At 38.5% G+C, this 18,528-nt stretch overlaps 1 protein-coding gene across 10 annotated transcripts in view; it reads right to left on the bottom strand.

Moving 5' to 3' along the window:
- Positions 1 to 1,246: 1,246 nt before the first annotated feature.
- RANBP3L (RAN binding protein 3 like) overlaps positions 1,247 to 18,528 on the bottom strand; it is a 37,546-nt gene continuing 20,264 nt past the window's right edge. For all 10 annotated transcript variants that reach the window (XM_054054911.1, XM_054054913.1, XM_054054916.1 and 7 more), the window contains 7 exons: positions 14,822 to 14,906; positions 13,671 to 13,770; positions 12,468 to 12,598; positions 11,427 to 11,547; positions 10,685 to 10,827; positions 6,905 to 7,097; positions 1,247 to 1,717 (listed from right to left, as the gene is read on the bottom strand). In XM_054054911.1, coding sequence (XP_053910886.1) covers positions 1,674 to 1,717; positions 6,905 to 7,097; positions 10,685 to 10,827; positions 11,427 to 11,547; positions 12,468 to 12,598; positions 13,671 to 13,770; positions 14,822 to 14,906 — 817 coding nt within the window. In that variant the 3' untranslated portion in view covers positions 1,247 to 1,673. The remainder of the gene's footprint in view (positions 1,718 to 6,904; positions 7,098 to 10,684; positions 10,828 to 11,426; positions 11,548 to 12,467; positions 12,599 to 13,670; positions 13,771 to 14,821; positions 14,907 to 18,528) is intronic.

Raw genomic sequence — 18,528 nt, 5'->3', positions numbered from 1 at the left:
ACAGAATTCTGAATGTTACCACACAGTTTTAAATAAATGCTTTTAGTGAAGCGAAATTTAAAGTTTCCCAAGTGTACCTGTTAAACAACAGAATAATATCTCTTTATATATATTATTAGTTCATGGTTATGTGGTCTTATCCACCAATATGATCACACAGAATCACACAGAATCACACAAGGTTGGAAAGGACCCATTGGATCATCGAGTCCAACCGTTCCTAACACTCCCTAAACCATGTCCCTAAGTACTTCATCCACCCGTTCCTTAAACACCTCCAGGGAAGGCGACTCGACCACCTCCCTGGGCAGCCTGTTCCAGTACCCAATGACTCTTACTGTGAAGAATTTTTTTCTGATATCCAACCTGAACCTCCCCTGACGGAGCTTCAGGCCATTCCCTCTAGTCCTGTCCCCTGTCACTTGGGAGAAGAGGCCAGCTCCCTCCTCTCCACAACCTCCTTTCAGGTAGTTGTAGAGAGTAATAAGGTCTCCCCTCAGCCTCCTCTTCTCAAGGCTAAACAACCCCAGCTCTCTCAGCCGCTCCTCATAAGACTTGTTCTCCAGCCCCCTCACCAGCTTTGTTGCTCTTCTCTGGACACGCTCCAGAGCCTCAACATCCTTCTTGTGGTGAGGGGCCCAGAACTGAACACAGTATTCGAGGTGCGGTCTCACCAGTGCCGAGTACAGAGGGAGAATAACCTCCCTGGACCTGCTGGTGACCCCATTTCTGATACAAGCCAAGATGCCATTGGCCTTCTTGGCCACCTGGGCACACTGCTGGCTCATGTTCAGTCGGCTGTCAACCAGCACCCCCAGGTCCTTCTCTTCTGTGCAGCTCTCCAGCCATTCTTCCCCCAGTCTGTAGCGCTGCATAGGGTTGTTGTGCCCCAAGTGCAGGACCCGGCATTTGGTCTTGTTAAACCTCATCCCATTGGTCTCGGCCCAGCAGTCCAGCCTGTTCAGATCCCTTTGCAGAGCCTCCCTACCCTCCAGCAGGTCGACACTTCCTCCCAGCTTAGTGTCATCTGCAAACTTGCTGAGGGTGCACTCAATGCCTTCATCCAGGTCATTGATAAAGACATTGAACAGAGCTGGACCCAGTACTGAGCCCTGAGGAACTCCACTTGTGACTGGCCTCCAGCTGGAGTTAACTCCATTGACCACCACTCTCTGGGCCCGGCCATCCAACCAGTTTTCAACCCAGGAGAGTGTGCACCTGTCCAGGCCAGAGGCTGACGTGATGAACAAACATTTATTCCCTATAAAACTCCTTACTTCAATAATATATCTAAATGTATTTAATTCTAAAATCTGAAGCCTTTGTAATACTTCTTGAGTACTGGAAGCCATTGTGTCATTCAGGGCATCATTTAGTAGTGGAGTTGTCCATGTTGGGTTTATGGTTGGACTTGATGACCTTAAAGGTTTTTTCCAACTTAAATGATTCTGTGCTTCTGTGATCTCAGTGCAAAGCAGGCTGACTGGAATTGTCAAAAGTGCATCCCAAGTTCTTTCTCAATATGTTAAACTTAAGCTGTCCCTAACATTAATCTTTACTTGAAGGTCGTAAAGCAAAACACATGTGATTTTGTTCCTCCAGGGACTGATGAGTCAGCTAGACATCTTGGGAAGAGGAGTTCCCAGGCGTGCTGTTACAACTTCTGGTAGGTGTCATGAGCAGACTACAGACTGCCCGCAGTTCCATCTAGAATGATCTGAAAAAGAATTTTTAAAAAGTCTTGCTTATTTGAGTGTATTCTTGTTTTGAAACAACCCGGCATTTCATAATACCAGATCAGTAGGTTAAAGTCTGTATATGGTCAGTTCCTGGTTTAGGTAAATATCTAACTAGATAACACAGGATTATTCACAAATATTTGAGCATGTGAATAGTGAATGAAGCCCGTGACCCCCCATGTCAATAAGGACAAGTACATAAGCACTAAGGAGTCAGATGTCTAGATATGACAGTGTGTCTGGGATGCAAATCATCTTGCTCTGTATGGGGAACATCGTCTTAACACTTCATAACAGATGCTCAGTAAACTGAGAAATCCAACATATCTCCAAACAACTCATTGGTCATGATAAAGTACCGAGGGGTGGTTCTGGTGCACAGTTTCTATGACTATGATTAATCTGCAAAAAGCAGAAACAGGTGACTAATGCCAGAAACATAATACTGGTATCTCAGTATCTGCTTAAAAGTTGCTGCTACTATCTGGCCACTGCTAAGTACTTTCTAAAAGTTCTAAACCTCTTATAGGTGAAATCAAAGGCCTTCAGTCTGGCAGAACATTAAATCTAATTCCCCCCACCCCAGCACTCCATTTCCTGTTATGTTAGCATTTAAAGCCAGTCAGACAGTTGTCTTTTCCTCTCTACTTTAGAAGTTACTGAAACCTCCTGGAAAGAATACAGAAACTTAGACTCCAACAAAGAAGTTAATTCTTCACTTTTCCTCAGTTTTAATTACCATCAGGTATGTGTGTGTTAGATTTACGACTGGAAATTCTTAACTACTGGTAAAAATTTAAATAAAATTAACAAGAAATGTCAAACAAAGACAGCAGTTTTTTAGGAGTTCCTATAGCATTGCTGAAGAGTAGTTCCTTTAAGGACTTTTAAAGTATTTTGCTTAAAAAGTAAAAAACTCTCTTATAATATTTTAACATCTTGATAAACACCAGCGATGACAGAGCCCTAATGAGGCCAACATGGGAGGTGTGTGTTTGGTGGACGAGAAAACATCTCTAAAATAAAACAAAGGTTGCGCTTCTGTGATATTATACTTCCCAGCTCACAACATCAACAGTCTCCAACATCTGCGGAATTTTTTGTGGACCCATGTGAGACACATTACATCCTTGCACACTGTGGTCTTCCCTTAAACCAGGCAGACTTCCTGGGACTTACCTAGTCCTAGACTCCAGCATCTTTCAATTCACCCTAATACCTTCTAAAAGAAAACTCTATGCCAGGAAAGAGAGGACAACTCCATCAAAAGAGAAGAGCCCTCAATCAGAATGAACTTGTAAAGTTTTAGAGAGTTTTTGTTGAGGTGCAGTAAAAGAAACAAGTCATAAAACACATTTTTGCCTAGTGACACTGTCATCCTTGTCCCTCACATGTACTTTTCTGGCATCTCTGTTCCCCCTTGGAGATACAAATAAAAAGACCCATAAAATAAATAAATAAATTCATAGTGAGGAAAAGGGTGGGAATCATATAAATGGTTTAGGTATATTTATATATAAATTATATACACACACACATACATTTATACTTTAATATATATATACCTATAGCCCTTTGCTAGCCTATTGCTATGACTGGCATTTCATGCTCCCCTATGAAAGAAATGCCTTATTCCTCTAAGGAATAACAGTTCTTTCGAAATACTAACAGAGTAAGGACCTTCAGCTATTTCTGATGATTGTGATGCAAACAGCACTGGTCTCTAAATGTAAACAAAAATTCTTTTGAACTAAAGAGAGAAACTCCTTATGGCTATGGAGAAAACATGGAAAAATCCCTTAGAAGCATCAGAACCAAGAAGTAACTTTTTCAGAGACATCTTCATCATTTGTGCATCTAAGTAGTGACTTCAATCACCTGCTACCAATAGCAAGCTTAGGTGTTGGGGCTCTGCAAGGTTCATGTGCTGGCAGGATAATTTTTTGAGCCTGACATAGGTACCTTCTTTGTGCCATCAGTGGAAAGAGATGGGCATCCTGCAAGAGCTGCATAGTGTCTGCATTAGAAAACTGCCTATCCTATAACTACTTATGGATTTATGCATATTAGGAGTGCAACCCAGTAGCCCCATGTGCTGAATTTCTAACTGCCTGTAGTCAAGGTGCTTAAAAAACAGGAGTCTGAAGAGTTTGTCTGCACAGATTCATGACACAAGCCTGCCAACACCAGGAAAGCCTCAAATTTAGGGTTGAGATATAGTAACAAAGCAGGAGGAGGTAGTGGCAACAGCTTGCCCTTATTTTCCTGGTTGCAGAACACAGTGTGGTATGGCCTTTTTGTCCACAGGGGTCAGGTACAACTTGTTGCCTGCTAGGAGACCACGGGCCTGTACTAGGCTATTCTATCTGCCTAGCTAAGGGGAATTCTCTGTCACGCTTCTTGAGGCAGATCTACCACACAGCAAAGAATGTAAAGATCTGCAAGTTCAAGGAGAGGAAAAATGAAAGAGGAGAGGCACGGAACTGTCTGAGGCCAGTGGCATTTCACTCATAAGGGAGCAGCCTTGGTCCAGTCATTCACAGATTGCCACAACAGCACTTTTCTTTGTTTTATTTGTTAAATTATTTAGTGAGAAAAGTTTTCATATGCTTAGTAAAGAATTCTGCTCATCTTTCCTCAGCTAGGTATTACAAAGACAATGGAGGCAAACAGTTACAATACTTAAAAGAGAAAATAATTAGCAATGAAAGAAATAGCGGAAGAGATTTGCTCAACTTTGGTCAGCTTAGAAGTTTGCTGTCTACTCTAAATTCATCTCCTCGGGTCACTTTGTGATCAGTGGGAAAAGATAAATACTTCCCAGAGAGTTATTGATCCCATCCACTCTCAAAATCTATTTAAAGAGGAATTGTTCTGTTTTTCTCCACTGAGATTTACAGAGCAATTTGTTGGTAAAAATATCCAAGCTGTAACTGATGAAGTCTGATCTAATAAAAATTATCAGGTACAGCAACTTATTCTTTACAGAATATATGAAATTAATATCCCTAAATTAAAGTTAAGCTGTTCAATTAAGATTTTAAAGTATATTTCAGTAAATGTCTATTTTTAAAATGGTAGAAATATCTCTACTACCTTATACACTGTCTTTCTGCAGCATTAGCATCCCATGGATGTTCTAGTGAAGAATTCTGTATAAAAAATTCTTACAAAACTGTATTGCAAATACACAGAATCACTTTAATGTTCATAATGTTTCACTTATTATGTATATCATATTTGCCTTCTTTTTCTAGTCTTCAGCACTAAAATTAATTTTCATCTAGTTTTTCATGTCTTTTACAGTGTTACAAAAATATTGCATAATCTAGGGAACTGTGTTAATTCAGTTTAACAAGAAGGAAATCGCCTGCTTTAAGAAAAGAAAGAACTATCACATTTTTTGAGACAAAACAGGTAGATGGAATGAAATAAAATGCAGGCATACTTTCTAAATGTATTTCTTGAGGGCTTACTCTTCTTAACATTTATGTAGTCTATTAAGTAGACGTAATCTCTGAAACTTTCATCAATAAAAAGAAGACAGATTATTCATGCACATCCTTCTATGAAAACAAAAGCATATAACCAAAAAATTTAAAAAAATGTTCTTAAATATGCAAGATCTGATCTCTTACATCTAAATGGATGTTTCTATCCTAGTATTTAAAAGTGACCTCAACCTATTCAAAATCCATGAAGTGTATTTTTCTTTCTGTTCTGGAAACAGGAGTTCCAGGGACAGGCATGGGTAACACTGAATGTCTACAAGTAGAGTGGGATTTGGATACCAGTAACAGGGATCTATGCAAAATTACAGACCTTGTGGCCCTGAGAATAATAGAAGAGATTAAGATAAGCAGGAAATGCTAGAAGTTATCAAAAAAATACTTGAAAGGGATTGTTAGAACTGCAGTCAATAACTGGACATAAGTGACAGACAGATGCTTAAACTAAAAGGTCGAGAAAAACACAGCAGCCAACACTCATATCTCAGAATCTGCTAGCTGCCATCTGCATATTTCTATCAGAGGCTTATGCAAATCAAAAAAAATATTTAACTTGTAAATCTGCGTTCTTACACTGCTTTGACACTCCCCTTCCCCTCTTTTTTTTTTCCTTATGAGAACAAAGAGTTCTTATCATCATTAGTTCTGGAAAGGAATCGAGCTCCATACAGACTTTTCAAGTTATCAGAAACTCTTTGTAAAGTCAATAGAGCTTGATTAGAAATTACAGAGGCAATGTTTGATTATTTTGAAACAATCCAAGGAGATCTCAGAGCTAAGGATTTTTCTATTTCCTAAACAGAAAAAAGGTATTTGTGAGAAAATGTAGTATAAAAGCATCATGCTTTCCTTAGCACACTAAATGCTGCTGGGAGGTAGTTAAACAACGGGAACAAGCACTGTAAACTGCAATCTATTTGCCAAAAGGGGAAAAAAAGTCTTGTTCCCTTAAGCAAACAGTCAGTCATAGCTGTTTCTTGTACACGGCCCAATTCTTGTTGAATAGTTGTTAAAAGCAAGATTTTATAGTATAAGGGCAATATGTTACTTCTAATGGCTGTGAGCAACAACTCAAATATGCCTCCTGCAGGCCTTCTATTAGAAGATTGAACGCAATTGTCTGCTTCTGTATCCACTCTAGCAGTTTAGCACAAGGAAGTGAATTTGACGCAGAAACATGACTTATCTTTTGCTAAAATAGAAGAGCTTTTAAGTCTGATTTGCTTTCTGCAAATGTGACCCTAGACTTGTTGTGAGCTCTATTAACAGCTTCTTGAGTAGCATTAAGTCAGCAGCTTCCACCTTACATCTTGCTTTAGTTGCGTTTTTCACTTCGAGCAGCCTACATTTTTGTTATGTTGAAGAAAGCTGGCAAAAGTGGCATGTAATTCTTCACCTGCAAATTTGCCAGAGAGGCAGTTGTTACAGCTGATCAAGAATCGATGTTTTAAATGAAGTTAACCACTGCATAATAAATACCTTAGTAAACACATTATGCTTCAAGCCACTAGTAACTACCTAAGTGATGATATGAATGGGGTATCTGCAACAGATGAAAGTTATAGTTAGCATGGGGAAAAAAAAGGTACAATTTTCATCGCTTACAAGAAAATACTCTGAAAGGATTACAGCATTCCCAGGAAAACTTCTTCTTACCAGATCCACTGCTGCTCACTTGAGTTATTTTTTCATCATCTTCATCATCACTTTCACAGTTAAACAGCTGAAAAGCTATTTCTGACTCCGTGTCTACTTGATTAGCATCTGGCTCTTGTTCAGCAAAGCTTCGCAATGCCACAAGGCGGTGATGTATTGCTGTATACAGGTATCCAGTGTCTTTTGAGCCTGCCTGCAGAACATAAAATGTATACAATCAGAACTAACTGAGAAAAAACTCTTATTTTTCACAGAGAAGCTAACTAACTAATTTTCACAAGGAAAGAGCTGTGTTTTGCCTTTGTAATCAAAACAATCAGTTTAAGATTGACACTTAAAAATTCATTTAAGAAAATAAATTTAAAAACAAGTAAGGTCAAGTTTATTTAAGTGGTCTGAGTTTTATGTGTAGCTGTTTATATTCTCTATATTTACAAGAAATATAAGCTTAAAATTATTATTTCCCCTGAAGAATGACTCAGTTTGTACTGAGTACTTGATACGCCAAATGATTCCTAAATATGGTTCTAGAAGCAATAAAGCAACAACATGTTACTATATACATTCCATTTTGGTTTCCAGAATAAACAAGAGTTTTAAAACCTAACTACAAAAAATATTTGTTATTATAAGATTTAAAGATACCATGAATTCTGCTGCTATTGTTGAGCAGAAGATAAGCATCGTCAAGAAGGGTAAGGAGAACTAGACAAAGCAGCGTTTTGCCAGTACATAAAACCTTGAAGCAGCCGTGTTTTGACTGTCATGCTCCACTCTGGTCATCACATCTCAAGGATATAGTAGAATTGAAAAAGGTGAAGAGAAGGGCACTAAAAATGACTCACGGTATGGTGCAGCTCCTTATGAAGAGCTGAGACACTCAGTCTGAAGAGAAAGAAGAGGAGGGTTTTCAAAATTGTAAAAGTGAGAGATGAAAAAGTGATGGATGAACCGAATATGGTTAGGCTGTTCATCAGACCACACAATAAATGCATTAGGGTGCACTCCATGAAAGCAATAGAGGACTAGTGTAAAAGAAAGTGCTTCTTCACAGCGTAAGAATTAGAATTTGCTGCCTCAGGAGAGAGTGGGGCCAGACAGTATAAGCTGAAAAGAACAGGCCAAGAATATAGTAATAGAAGTTTTTAAAAAAGGAATTAGGATAATTCAGGGACAACTATTTCACAAAATAGATAGAAAAGGAAACAAGTATAAGTGCATATTCTCACAGCCTAATGCAACACTTAGGGACACTGAGGGCTGATGAGGTTAAAAGACCATACAAAGAGGTCATGCTTGCCTGTGCTTCTTAAAAGCACTGCATTTCAGCACTGTCAGAAGTGCCAGCAGAGTACTTCTTAAGATCTTATGGAGGAAACAATCTACCAGAGGGTAACTGACTGCACATGGTCTTCTATAGCCCAACTCTCCACTTCCGTGCATCCTGTGGACTAATTTCTATCTCTATGACTTGGTAATAGGAAGAAATATATCTTGCTCGGATTGGAAAAACACATTTCAGTGTGTACAGGTGGAAAAGCTATGTGAATTGGGAAGCAACAGCAGATTAGGGTTGCCTTTTGTGCAAACAATTCTAGGCCTACAGCCAGGCAAAGAACAAAGCAGTTCAGAGTTGTTTAAGTGTCTCAACTGCAAATGCAATTCTCAGTGGACAAATCCTACCTCTCAGGATAACATAGCTTTTCAGGAAAAGTAAGGCCATAAATATGAAAAAGGCAGGTATTCAGTATGATCATTTCTATCTGTAGACTTCCACTGATTCATTCAAGAGCCAGAGTTCCTCTGTCACTTTAATCTGATATGGTCAGGTGCAAGGTCTTGCACCTGGGTCAGGGCAATCCCAAGCACAAATACAGGCTGAGTTGAGAATGGACTGAGAGCAGCCTTGAAGAAAAGGATTTGGGAATGCAGGTGGATGAGAAGCCCAGCATGATCTGGCAATGTGTGCTGGCCCAGAAAACCAACTGTATCCTGGGCTGCATCAGAACTGTAACCAGCAGGTCAAGGCAAATGATTCTGCCCCTCTGCTCTCATGAGACCTCGCCTGGAATATTCTGGAGTCCTCAATGGAGGAAAGACAAAGATCTGTTGAAGCAAGTCCAGAGGAAGCCACAAAGATGGTCAGAGGGCATCTCCCATATGAGGACAGGCTGAGAGAGTTGGGACTGTTCAGAAGAGAAGGCTCTAGGGAGGCCTTATAGCGGCCTTCCAGTACTTGAAGGGGGCCTAGAGGAAAGCTGGGGAGGGGCTCTGTATCAGGGAGTGCAGTGACAGGACAAAGGGTAATGGTTTTAAGCTGAAAGAGGGGAGATTTATATTAGATATTAGGAAGATTTTTTTTTCTGTGAGGCCAGTGAGGCACTGGAGCAGGTTGAATATGTGGGTGACTCATCCCCAGAGGTGATCAAGACCAAGCTATGAGCAACCTGACCTAGCGGAAGGTGTCCCTGCCCATGGGCATCTCCCTGCAGGGTCAGCCCTCTTCCCAAACCTGGATAAGTACTAAAGGAACAACCTAATAGAGTCTTGTGAACAGCCTCCTTTGCAGCTGGTATCATACGACTCCTCTGCCTCACTGACAAGGAGTCCTTTGGGTTATATCCCTGAACCAAACATATCAATCATTCATACGACATGGGAAAAACAAATTTAAATGGTAGTTAAAAATACCCACTCATGCTGGGGAGGAGTGGGTTCCACTGAATACTAGACCAGTCTCAATGATATACCAAGGCTTTGGTAATGTCTGCTGGGTGTCTCACACATTGACCAAAGTCTCAGTGTCAGTTTGTATGCATACCAGCTATAGGGATGGCATACCACACACTTCAGTGATAAATGAGGAAGCAGATTCCTGCAACCTTTGCCATATGCACACAGCTGTCACGGATCTTAGATTCCTAACATATGTCTATTTCACTGTCCAGAAGTGCCAGGACAGAATTTAAGAAAAGTTTACAACCCTATATGCTAGAAAAACTGCAGCATATAGGACATTTCCAATTCTCACATACAGACGAGCTGTGTCAATCACAGTTTGAAACTGATAGGCTTACACTGCTTGCATATACAGTGCATGGTGCTTTGCTTGTGATGCTTCCTGGAAACTGTGGTTTATTTTTCCTGCCCAGGAGACTGAACCCTTCCCAGAAAGGTCTACTGGTGAAAATATAGACATCCTTAAACTCAGATGGACACTTTCACTTTCCAACCTAGTACATACATACTATTTATTTGCAAAGAAGTCCACCACATTTCCATCCTCAACTTATCAGCCTTTGCTAGACAAAACCAGGATTCTCAAGACTACTGTCTAAGACATGGCTGTTCTCCTCAACTGAGAAATGAAGGTGCTACTCTGGATGGATTATTGGTAGCACTGTGTTGAGGACCATGGCAGAAAGTTGCTGCCTTGTACCAAAGTAACTTATGAATATGTATTTCCCTGTGTAGAAATTCTTTCAGTGTTGCTTCTGTAAAAAAGATTAATTGCCGCATTTGACTCTGGAATGATATCCAACAGTATGTGAAACAGAGTCTAGAAATTTCTGTCCTAAGGCCATATCTCACCTTCATACCTTTTTTTTTTTTGATATATCAAGGGATAGTACTTCTGACTAATTTCATAGTAAATGCATGTAACAGCTATGCACAGCCTGACAAAGCACAAAATGACATTTACTAAAAACAAAGCCTCAACAACTCTTCAGAATCCTAGATCAAAGGCGGATTTGGGTGTGGGTTTTATCTCTTGCTTACCTGAATTAGAAATACTTGAACAGAGTGGTCCTCTTGGTTTGTTGCAGTGAAGCACAGGCTCTTGCTGTTTGCTCTTTTTATAACCATTTGATCCCAGAGTCGAGTGTTGAGAATCAATCTCAAGCTGCCTTGATTTCGCATAACTAAAATAAGGTGGTTTATATGACAGGTCATTGGAACCATTTTATTTTTTACTGCAGCAATTTTTTCTACAACGAATATACAACTAATATTTTCATGAATTACTCTTTTACAGTTGGTCTAAAACCTGACATGGTGAGATATTTTTCTAAATTATTTTTTAAAATACCAAAATATATTTGTTTATTTTAATACAGCTGGCATACAAAGCAAATGCTGAAACAGTGCAATACAACATCAAAAAATAACAGTACAGGAAAAACAACATTCCAGAAGTGACTTGAAACAGTGCTCCTGGGAAAGCAGAATCAACAAAGACTAACTGTGAGACTGGTGACTGAGCTAAAGATACACTGCAGTAGGAACATATGGAACCCTACAACACACATAAGTGTGTGTGTACTGAGTGAAAAATGCCCAGTACTTCAGTCCATAAAGCAGCTAACTTCATCGGGAAACATTAAAAAGATGCTCAACAACTTGACTGAAATAGAGCTAGCTACTCAGTTTTAAATGTTCTCAAACAAAGTTATTCTGGTCAGCAATTGAACAAATCAGTTTAGTGTTTTGTGTATGAGTTGCTTTGTTATTTAATTCTTACTTAGCCTTGACTGCAGCATTCCACATTTATTGCTAGAAGTGTCATTAAGCCTCAGGGATCCTCTGCCTCTTTCAGTCCAGGTTAAAGAAAGCTTATTAAATACAAAAAGCTTGCAGTTGATCTGAAAGAGAAATACATGATGGAAATTGCCAGCCAATGTTAATTTTAGTGGTTCTAAAACTTCATGTTTTCAAACGTTTTTATATGGCTTTTAATAGACTTGCACACATTTACAAATATAGATACATCACCACTACTACTTAAAAGGAAATTGCTCCCAGATCTGTGCTAAGCTTTCTGCGAGTCACGGAAAACATTCAGCACGAATCCTATTTTATGTTGTCAATTATTTCATCTTCATTAACTCTTCAGCTGTGATATCCACTAACACAGCAGAATCTGTTGCAAGTGTCCTACAATCTTATTCTCTTACTCATTAGGAACATTATGCAGCCCAGGATACCAGGCGAGTACTACTCCAAACAGAGAAAAATTTCATGTTCTGACAAGAGAGAAGACTTAATAAATTATACAATCATTTAACTTCCAACGTTAAGATTTTTTAAAATCATACACATAATTGCTATTTCCGGAGAAAATAACAGTTTTAAGATGAAAAGTAGAAAGATACATCCTGCTGGACCAGGAATATAATTGATATTTTAGATGAACTATAAAATTAATTACTTTGAAAACACGTTTCTTCCCCCCCCCCCAAAAAAAGCCTTTGTAATTAAAAAAATCTTTACTTAAATCACTTCCAGTCTAGAAGTTTTAATTACTGTTGGTATATGTGTAGATGCTTATAAAATACAAGTGTAGAATGAAGTTCTGAAGCAGTTACTGAAAGGGACTACAAAATAAAGAAATACGGCATGAAAAAGAAAATATCAGCCTACAGAAAAACAGATTAGCAGAGACATATCTTTTAAAACTTAAAATGTGAAGTGAAGTTGTTTCCAGATTGTTGCAAACTGATAAATATAGATGTTCTTTTCAACAACAAAACTGTTCTCTGTCAAGGCTTTATGAAACACACACCTGTAACACGTTGTGCTCTGCTTCTTCTCCAGTTATAACTTCAACTTTATCTAGCAGAATTTTTTCCACTGGCTTGGAAATACAAGCAGCTGCTGACTCAATTAGTGTTGCATTCCTCAACAAAGCTGTTTCTGTAGGGAAAAAAAAAAGGAAATCAGGAAATCCTTTCTGTACAGAAAATATTTCCAGGACAAAACTAGCACATAGGATGGCCTGTGACCTCAGTAAGCCCTGTGGTGTCTGATATGATTTAGTGTTACTAGTAAGTTTTTGGCCAAAGCATGGCATAGAAAAGAAAAAGAAAAAAGCTGGAATATTGTAAAATGTCTCATCTGTTTAGGCTCATTTTCAGTTGAACAGGGCTCTCTGCAGTTGCAGAGCTTTGCCAAAACGAACAACTGTAGAAACAAGCCCTAAATAATCAGAAGTTGATTTTCTAAATGAAACTGGTCCCTCATATTGCTGTGCAGACCAATAAATAATGAAAAGCACATGTCCCAATATCTGAATAGTAACACATATACAACAAATATTTGACAGGAACAACATTAAACAACAAGGAACAACATTGGTACAAAATTTTTTCTGTTTGCATAATTGACATACGTTTTCCATAGGCTTTAATGTTTTTTTTTCATTTGTAAGAACGTTTATACAAAGTACAAGGATGCAATACATCTGTTACTAGAGAGGGATGCAAAGACAGGTGCCTACTTGGTATTTCCTCACAATCTAAGCAGCTTGCATAGTAGAAAAGCTGACACTAGAGTCACAAACAACCCCTGAAATCTGTGTGTGGGGAGTTTCAGTCCTACAATTAGCAAACAAATACGGCAAAGTAATTTATAGGAGCAGTCACAAAATACAAGGAGCCAACAGCTTAAAACTGCAGTTAAAAACAGTCCAAAAGGCATTCAGAAAATTCACTGCATTTTTTTCAAATAATAAATAATAACCTGTAAAACTCTATCATTTCCTGAGTACCTTAGATCATTCATTCTGAAGTTAGTCCAGTTCAAATGTCATCACCAGTAGCTGATTTCTGAATGCAGATTTTGGCACATACTGCAAGTGTACTAGTGATTGGATAACTTGAGAATAAATGACAATTACTGACCCCTACTCATTTAACATCCTCCAAGAATACAGCAAAACACATAATAATAAAGCTAGCTGTAGTGGTTTGCTGGTAAGTGCTCTTATTTGTTTGAGGACTGACATGAGAAGATTCTGTGTACATGTATGTTATTTGTCCTTTATACAAATTGGCTTCATTACATGGCTTGGGATGTCTTTCATGACTCTAGAAAAAAAACACAAAACAAAAATTCCCATTTAAATAAAATGGCTAAATCATTTCATATCAAACAGAACATTGATCATTTAATGCATGCTAGGCTGAAGATTAGCAATTGCAATATCTTAAAAGTAAAAACTGCCTCAGATGATACCGTTTCAATCTCCAGTGGAAGTATTTTTATTATCATAAAATCAGTACATCTTTCTTCCACCAAGAAGAATGGCCTCTTTGTTTGGATCCTGGACTAGGACTTAAACACACTAAAAGACTTAGAAGTTTAAGTACCAGCTAATGTCCAGTTTAAGCAGTTAAGCCCCAGAAAAATAGCTTAAAATTCCCAGATATCACCAACTTAACCATGACCTTCAGGTTTTCACATGTCTAAATAAATCCTTCTGGCTTCTAACAATGCTCAGTGGCTCAATTCCTACTTTGTAATTAAATCCTGCTCAGAAGTCATAACCTAGACCAACAGTGGCCAAGCTGTTCCACTGGCAGATATTCAAGCTGTTTCATTCTACTCCTACTAGAAAGTGAATCTCAATTCCATTTTAAATGGTGCAGTTCTTATTGGGAAACACCTTTTTGTCTGAGCTTCCTTCAAGACTTCAACCATTAAGCTGTCTCACAGCATGCACAATGTAGTTTCACAGGGACAAGATCTAGGATGGGTGTTCACTTTTCCCCTCATACTAATTTCTCCCATTTCATAAAGGAAACAGAGTGGTGGGGACCACGCCCTTTTATCTTCTGTTGTGTCTGTCCCACTTTGCATAGAATATTTAAAATATTTTTCATGTCAAAAAATGAGCAAAAGACAAGTGCATATTGGTACGGGTTAGTCATTTGAGCACTTATCTAGGATGGGGAAGACAGGGATGCCTATCCCTCCTACAGCAAATACTTAGATATTTTCTCCTCAACAGTCATTGGAATCATATATACTCACATCTTTGAAAGAACAGGAGGAGCTTAAAAGATGCAATCTCTGAAAAAATATATTCATAAGTACATTAACCTTGATAAAAAGCTTACCAGCGTTTACAGTTCTTACCAAAACTCTCTCAACCATGTTTTCTCCAAACACAAAGTCAGAATTCCTGCTGTTTTGTAGACTTCTGTCTTCAAACAACTGACTTCTGCGGGAACAAAATAACAGAAAAATATGATTTAGAACTATTTATAACTTTGTGAAGAATATAAATAAGTTAATGCATTTGCTTTACCGCACCTTACATTAAAGTAAACCAAAATGATCGCTGAAATAATCAAATTCTTCAAGAGAATCTGAGATTATTCCCTGCATAACATTTCACATAAGGAATTGAGAGTGTCACACTGTATTTCATGAAGATTACTGAGAATGTTCCTTAAAAGCAAAGAATAATAAGAAAAACAACATCCCTCCTTCTCCTCAGAGAAGTGTCTTACCCCAGAAATTTTAATGAGCTACTTTTGTTTCCTGGTCTCCTTTTGCTACACCAGTATAATACCAACAACTAACAATTATCCTTTCCTGTTAGTGCAGCACTAGCACCCATCAGAATAACGTATTCCCTGGTGCCTCACAGGCGCTCCTTGGTCATCCATTTCACATCCTGGAAAGGCAGAGAGGCAGTGCATACTAATGCACACACTTCGAATTCAGGTAAACACTGCAAAAATGAAAAGGCATGATAGCAGATGGCTGATGATGAAGTATAACTAAAACAGGAAACAAAGGTCTTCTTCCCATTTTTCAGTGACTTGTTCCACAAATAGATTTAAAACGAGAAGTGAAGAAAACTAAATGCTTGCAGTCATTTGGTACTGGCCCAATTTATTTTGGTGATACAGATTCAAGAGAAAGTTTCAAGGAGTTGGTAAATCACTTTGCATTTAGGATCTCTAGTTCTTTGAGTATGACTGGGTTTCCCAGAAGCCTCATTAAAACAGCACTTGTCCTTCTCTGTTGTCCCTTTTTCCTTGTCAGTGACTCAGGTTTTCCAGATAAAAGTTTGTTTCATTTTTTTTTTCTTATAATGCCACCATAACAGCTCTAAGTTAGCCTCTTAACTCTCAGGGTTTAAGAGAAGAAGGTAGACGCATGACATAGTCACAGCTTGTAAAACGTATTTTACTTGTGGATTATATTCAACAATATTCTCATATAAGTAGACTTGTGATTTGACCTGCTAACTACATAGCCACTTTAAATAAACAGATTCCATTTTTTTATATAAGTCACTAGAAACATCCTTGTATACATCTTTGTGTGGAAGTTCCTGCTACTGTGGTTTTCGGGTATTTTTTGAGGGTTTTGTTTTTTTGGGGGGGTTGTTTTGTTTTGTTTTTTGACAAAAGGCTTATACATTGTCCATGCTTTCTGTAGAGCTTAATCATTCCATCTCTTGCTGGCATCGGCAAAACCTCTGAAGTTCTTGTCTCTTTCTGTTCCAGAAGAACAACTTAGCAGGAAGATGATTTCATGTTCTGTCACAAGCTGTATCCTTCAGCACCACTTATCTGCACTTCCAGATCATTTATGACCCGTGCGAGAGCTTAAGGGCACATAAGTCATGCAGAGAATATTCCTGTTAATAAGCTGAGTTTGTTGCCAGAACTTTGATGACTGCTTTGAAAACTGAAGTGCTTGGGGATGTGATTTAGTAGTGTAGTAGGTACAGTTAGACTTGATTATCTCAAAGGTCTTTTCCAACATAGACATTCTATGATTCTATGATTCTGTGTTCACATCTTACAATGTTCTTGAAATCTCTTCATGTAGAATGAAGGAATTCCCAAGTACAAGCAACCTCCATTTTACACTTAAGGAAAAAAGCATTCTTTTAACATTCTCATGCTTGATGTGTTGCTAGGACTAAGAGCAAGTAAGAAAGAGGTATTAGAAAAAAAACGTCTCTTTTCAGCCTTGAAACCTTCCATCCTTGTTTTGGGCCGTGAACAGGGAATCTGAAGTGCCTTTAAACTAATAAGTTTCTTATCTTTAAGAAAAATCCCCACTAAAATTCATTGAATTGTGATCAATTTCTGGCCCGTAATTTCATCTGCTGCTTCTAGGCTGCTCTGAATGGCAGATAGCAAATCAGTAAAGTAGCAAACCCAGAAACTAGAGCTTCAAAGAAATAATGTGGGAAATGGATTTTAATATATTATTTTCAGAAACATAAGGAAAAAGTAATCAGTGCAGGATCATTCTTTTTCCAGACAGTTAACTGGAAGTGCCAGCCTTAAAGTTCTATTAAAACCTCAAAGTCCTTATATTGCTGCAGGATAAGAACTGTGTGCCAGGGATGGCATTGCCATGGAGATACAAAACAGAGGTACTGAATTCAGGGAATGACCACAAAGAAGGAAGAATGGGAAAAGGAGAAACGTGGATAACATACTGGAAAGTGACTATGGAAAGGAAGTAGATCCAGGTACTGTCTCAGAGTGTTCCAAAGGGTCTGAGCAGCTGCCAGTTGCAGTGCTGGCCTAGAACCCTTGCAGTTTTCCAAGCAGATCCTTGTGCAAAGCTGAATACGTGAACAGAAACCTGTGTTTTCCCAGCATTATGTTCCTGTCACGACACAATCTCCTTTCCAAGCTCCTATTCAGACTTAAGAAACTGCAAGTTCCTTCTTTTCAATTCATTACTATGGCCAGTTCAGGAAATGGAACTGTTAGTGGTTTCCTGGGACATGGACAGCTGCAGCAACTGCAGAGGGCTAACATACCATTTTCATTCATCTCTACACAGAACCAAATCACATATAGAAGAAGCAGTGGAGGGGGAAGCAAAGGAAGAGGGACGTTTGCAGGCAGCAGCAACCCCTGCTGTTAAGTGTCTCTGCATTTTATTTTGTAAATAAATGTCAATAGCTATATCTTGACTGATAATTAAAAACAAATCTAAAAAAATATTTTCCTAGCCATGAACAGGTCTGGCTGCAGTCTTCCCTATTGTTCAGCAAATACAAGGTCCAACAAAAGAAAACCCATGAGAGTATCCCTTTAGCACAGAAACCAAGAGTTGCAGAGAAGAGACAAAGAGATGGTTGTAGAACATGTTCTAAGACAAGACTCAACTCAATAACTTCACTCAGTATGAATGCATGTGTGTTCAAATACATAAATTTTCTCACCGGAAAATGTCGTTGTGCAAGGGTGAACAGCTAATTAACATGAAGTTTCTGGTGAAACTGAAGAAATCCATGATGGAAACTTTTAAATTAGAGACTGACGCTTACAGTGAAGAGATCCCAGATCCCAGAGATGCTCAAAGTAACCCATTTTTTGTCTGTAGAAGATGTGAAATCAAAAATGACAGAGATCCTCAAAACCCAGAATTGCATTGAAAGTTGGCAGCATTGTGTGCAGCTGTTTGCCAACTCAGAAGGGAACTATTTTGAAGGTGATTGCAGTGGGTAGTCTTAATTTGTTAAATAAAGAGTTAGAGGCATAGTCTCAGGGAGTTTTGTGTTGGACCTCAAATATAGAGTGTTGAACTTGTTTGAATACCTACTGTCTAGTTATCTATGAGAAAATACTTAAGCCAAAAAGATGTTACTGAAGTGTTTTAAAGTATCAGTCAATATGGATCAGAAAAGTGGCCCTTACACCCCCCTGCAGTTTCTGAAGAGCAGTACGTGCAGTAAGGACCTAGCTGCGTTTATGTTCATTTTCAACTTGACAGATAAACCAAAATTTACTACAGGTGTGATACACAGAATCAAGGAGGCGCAAATAAGCAGATTAGCAATTCCTCTTCAAAAAAAA

Source organism: Cuculus canorus, chromosome Z, assembly GCF_017976375.1.
Source record: "Cuculus canorus isolate bCucCan1 chromosome Z, bCucCan1.pri, whole genome shotgun sequence".
Classification (NCBI taxonomy): domain Eukaryota; kingdom Metazoa; phylum Chordata; class Aves; order Cuculiformes; family Cuculidae; genus Cuculus; species Cuculus canorus.
This window is presented reverse-complemented; position numbering and strand designations above follow the sequence as displayed.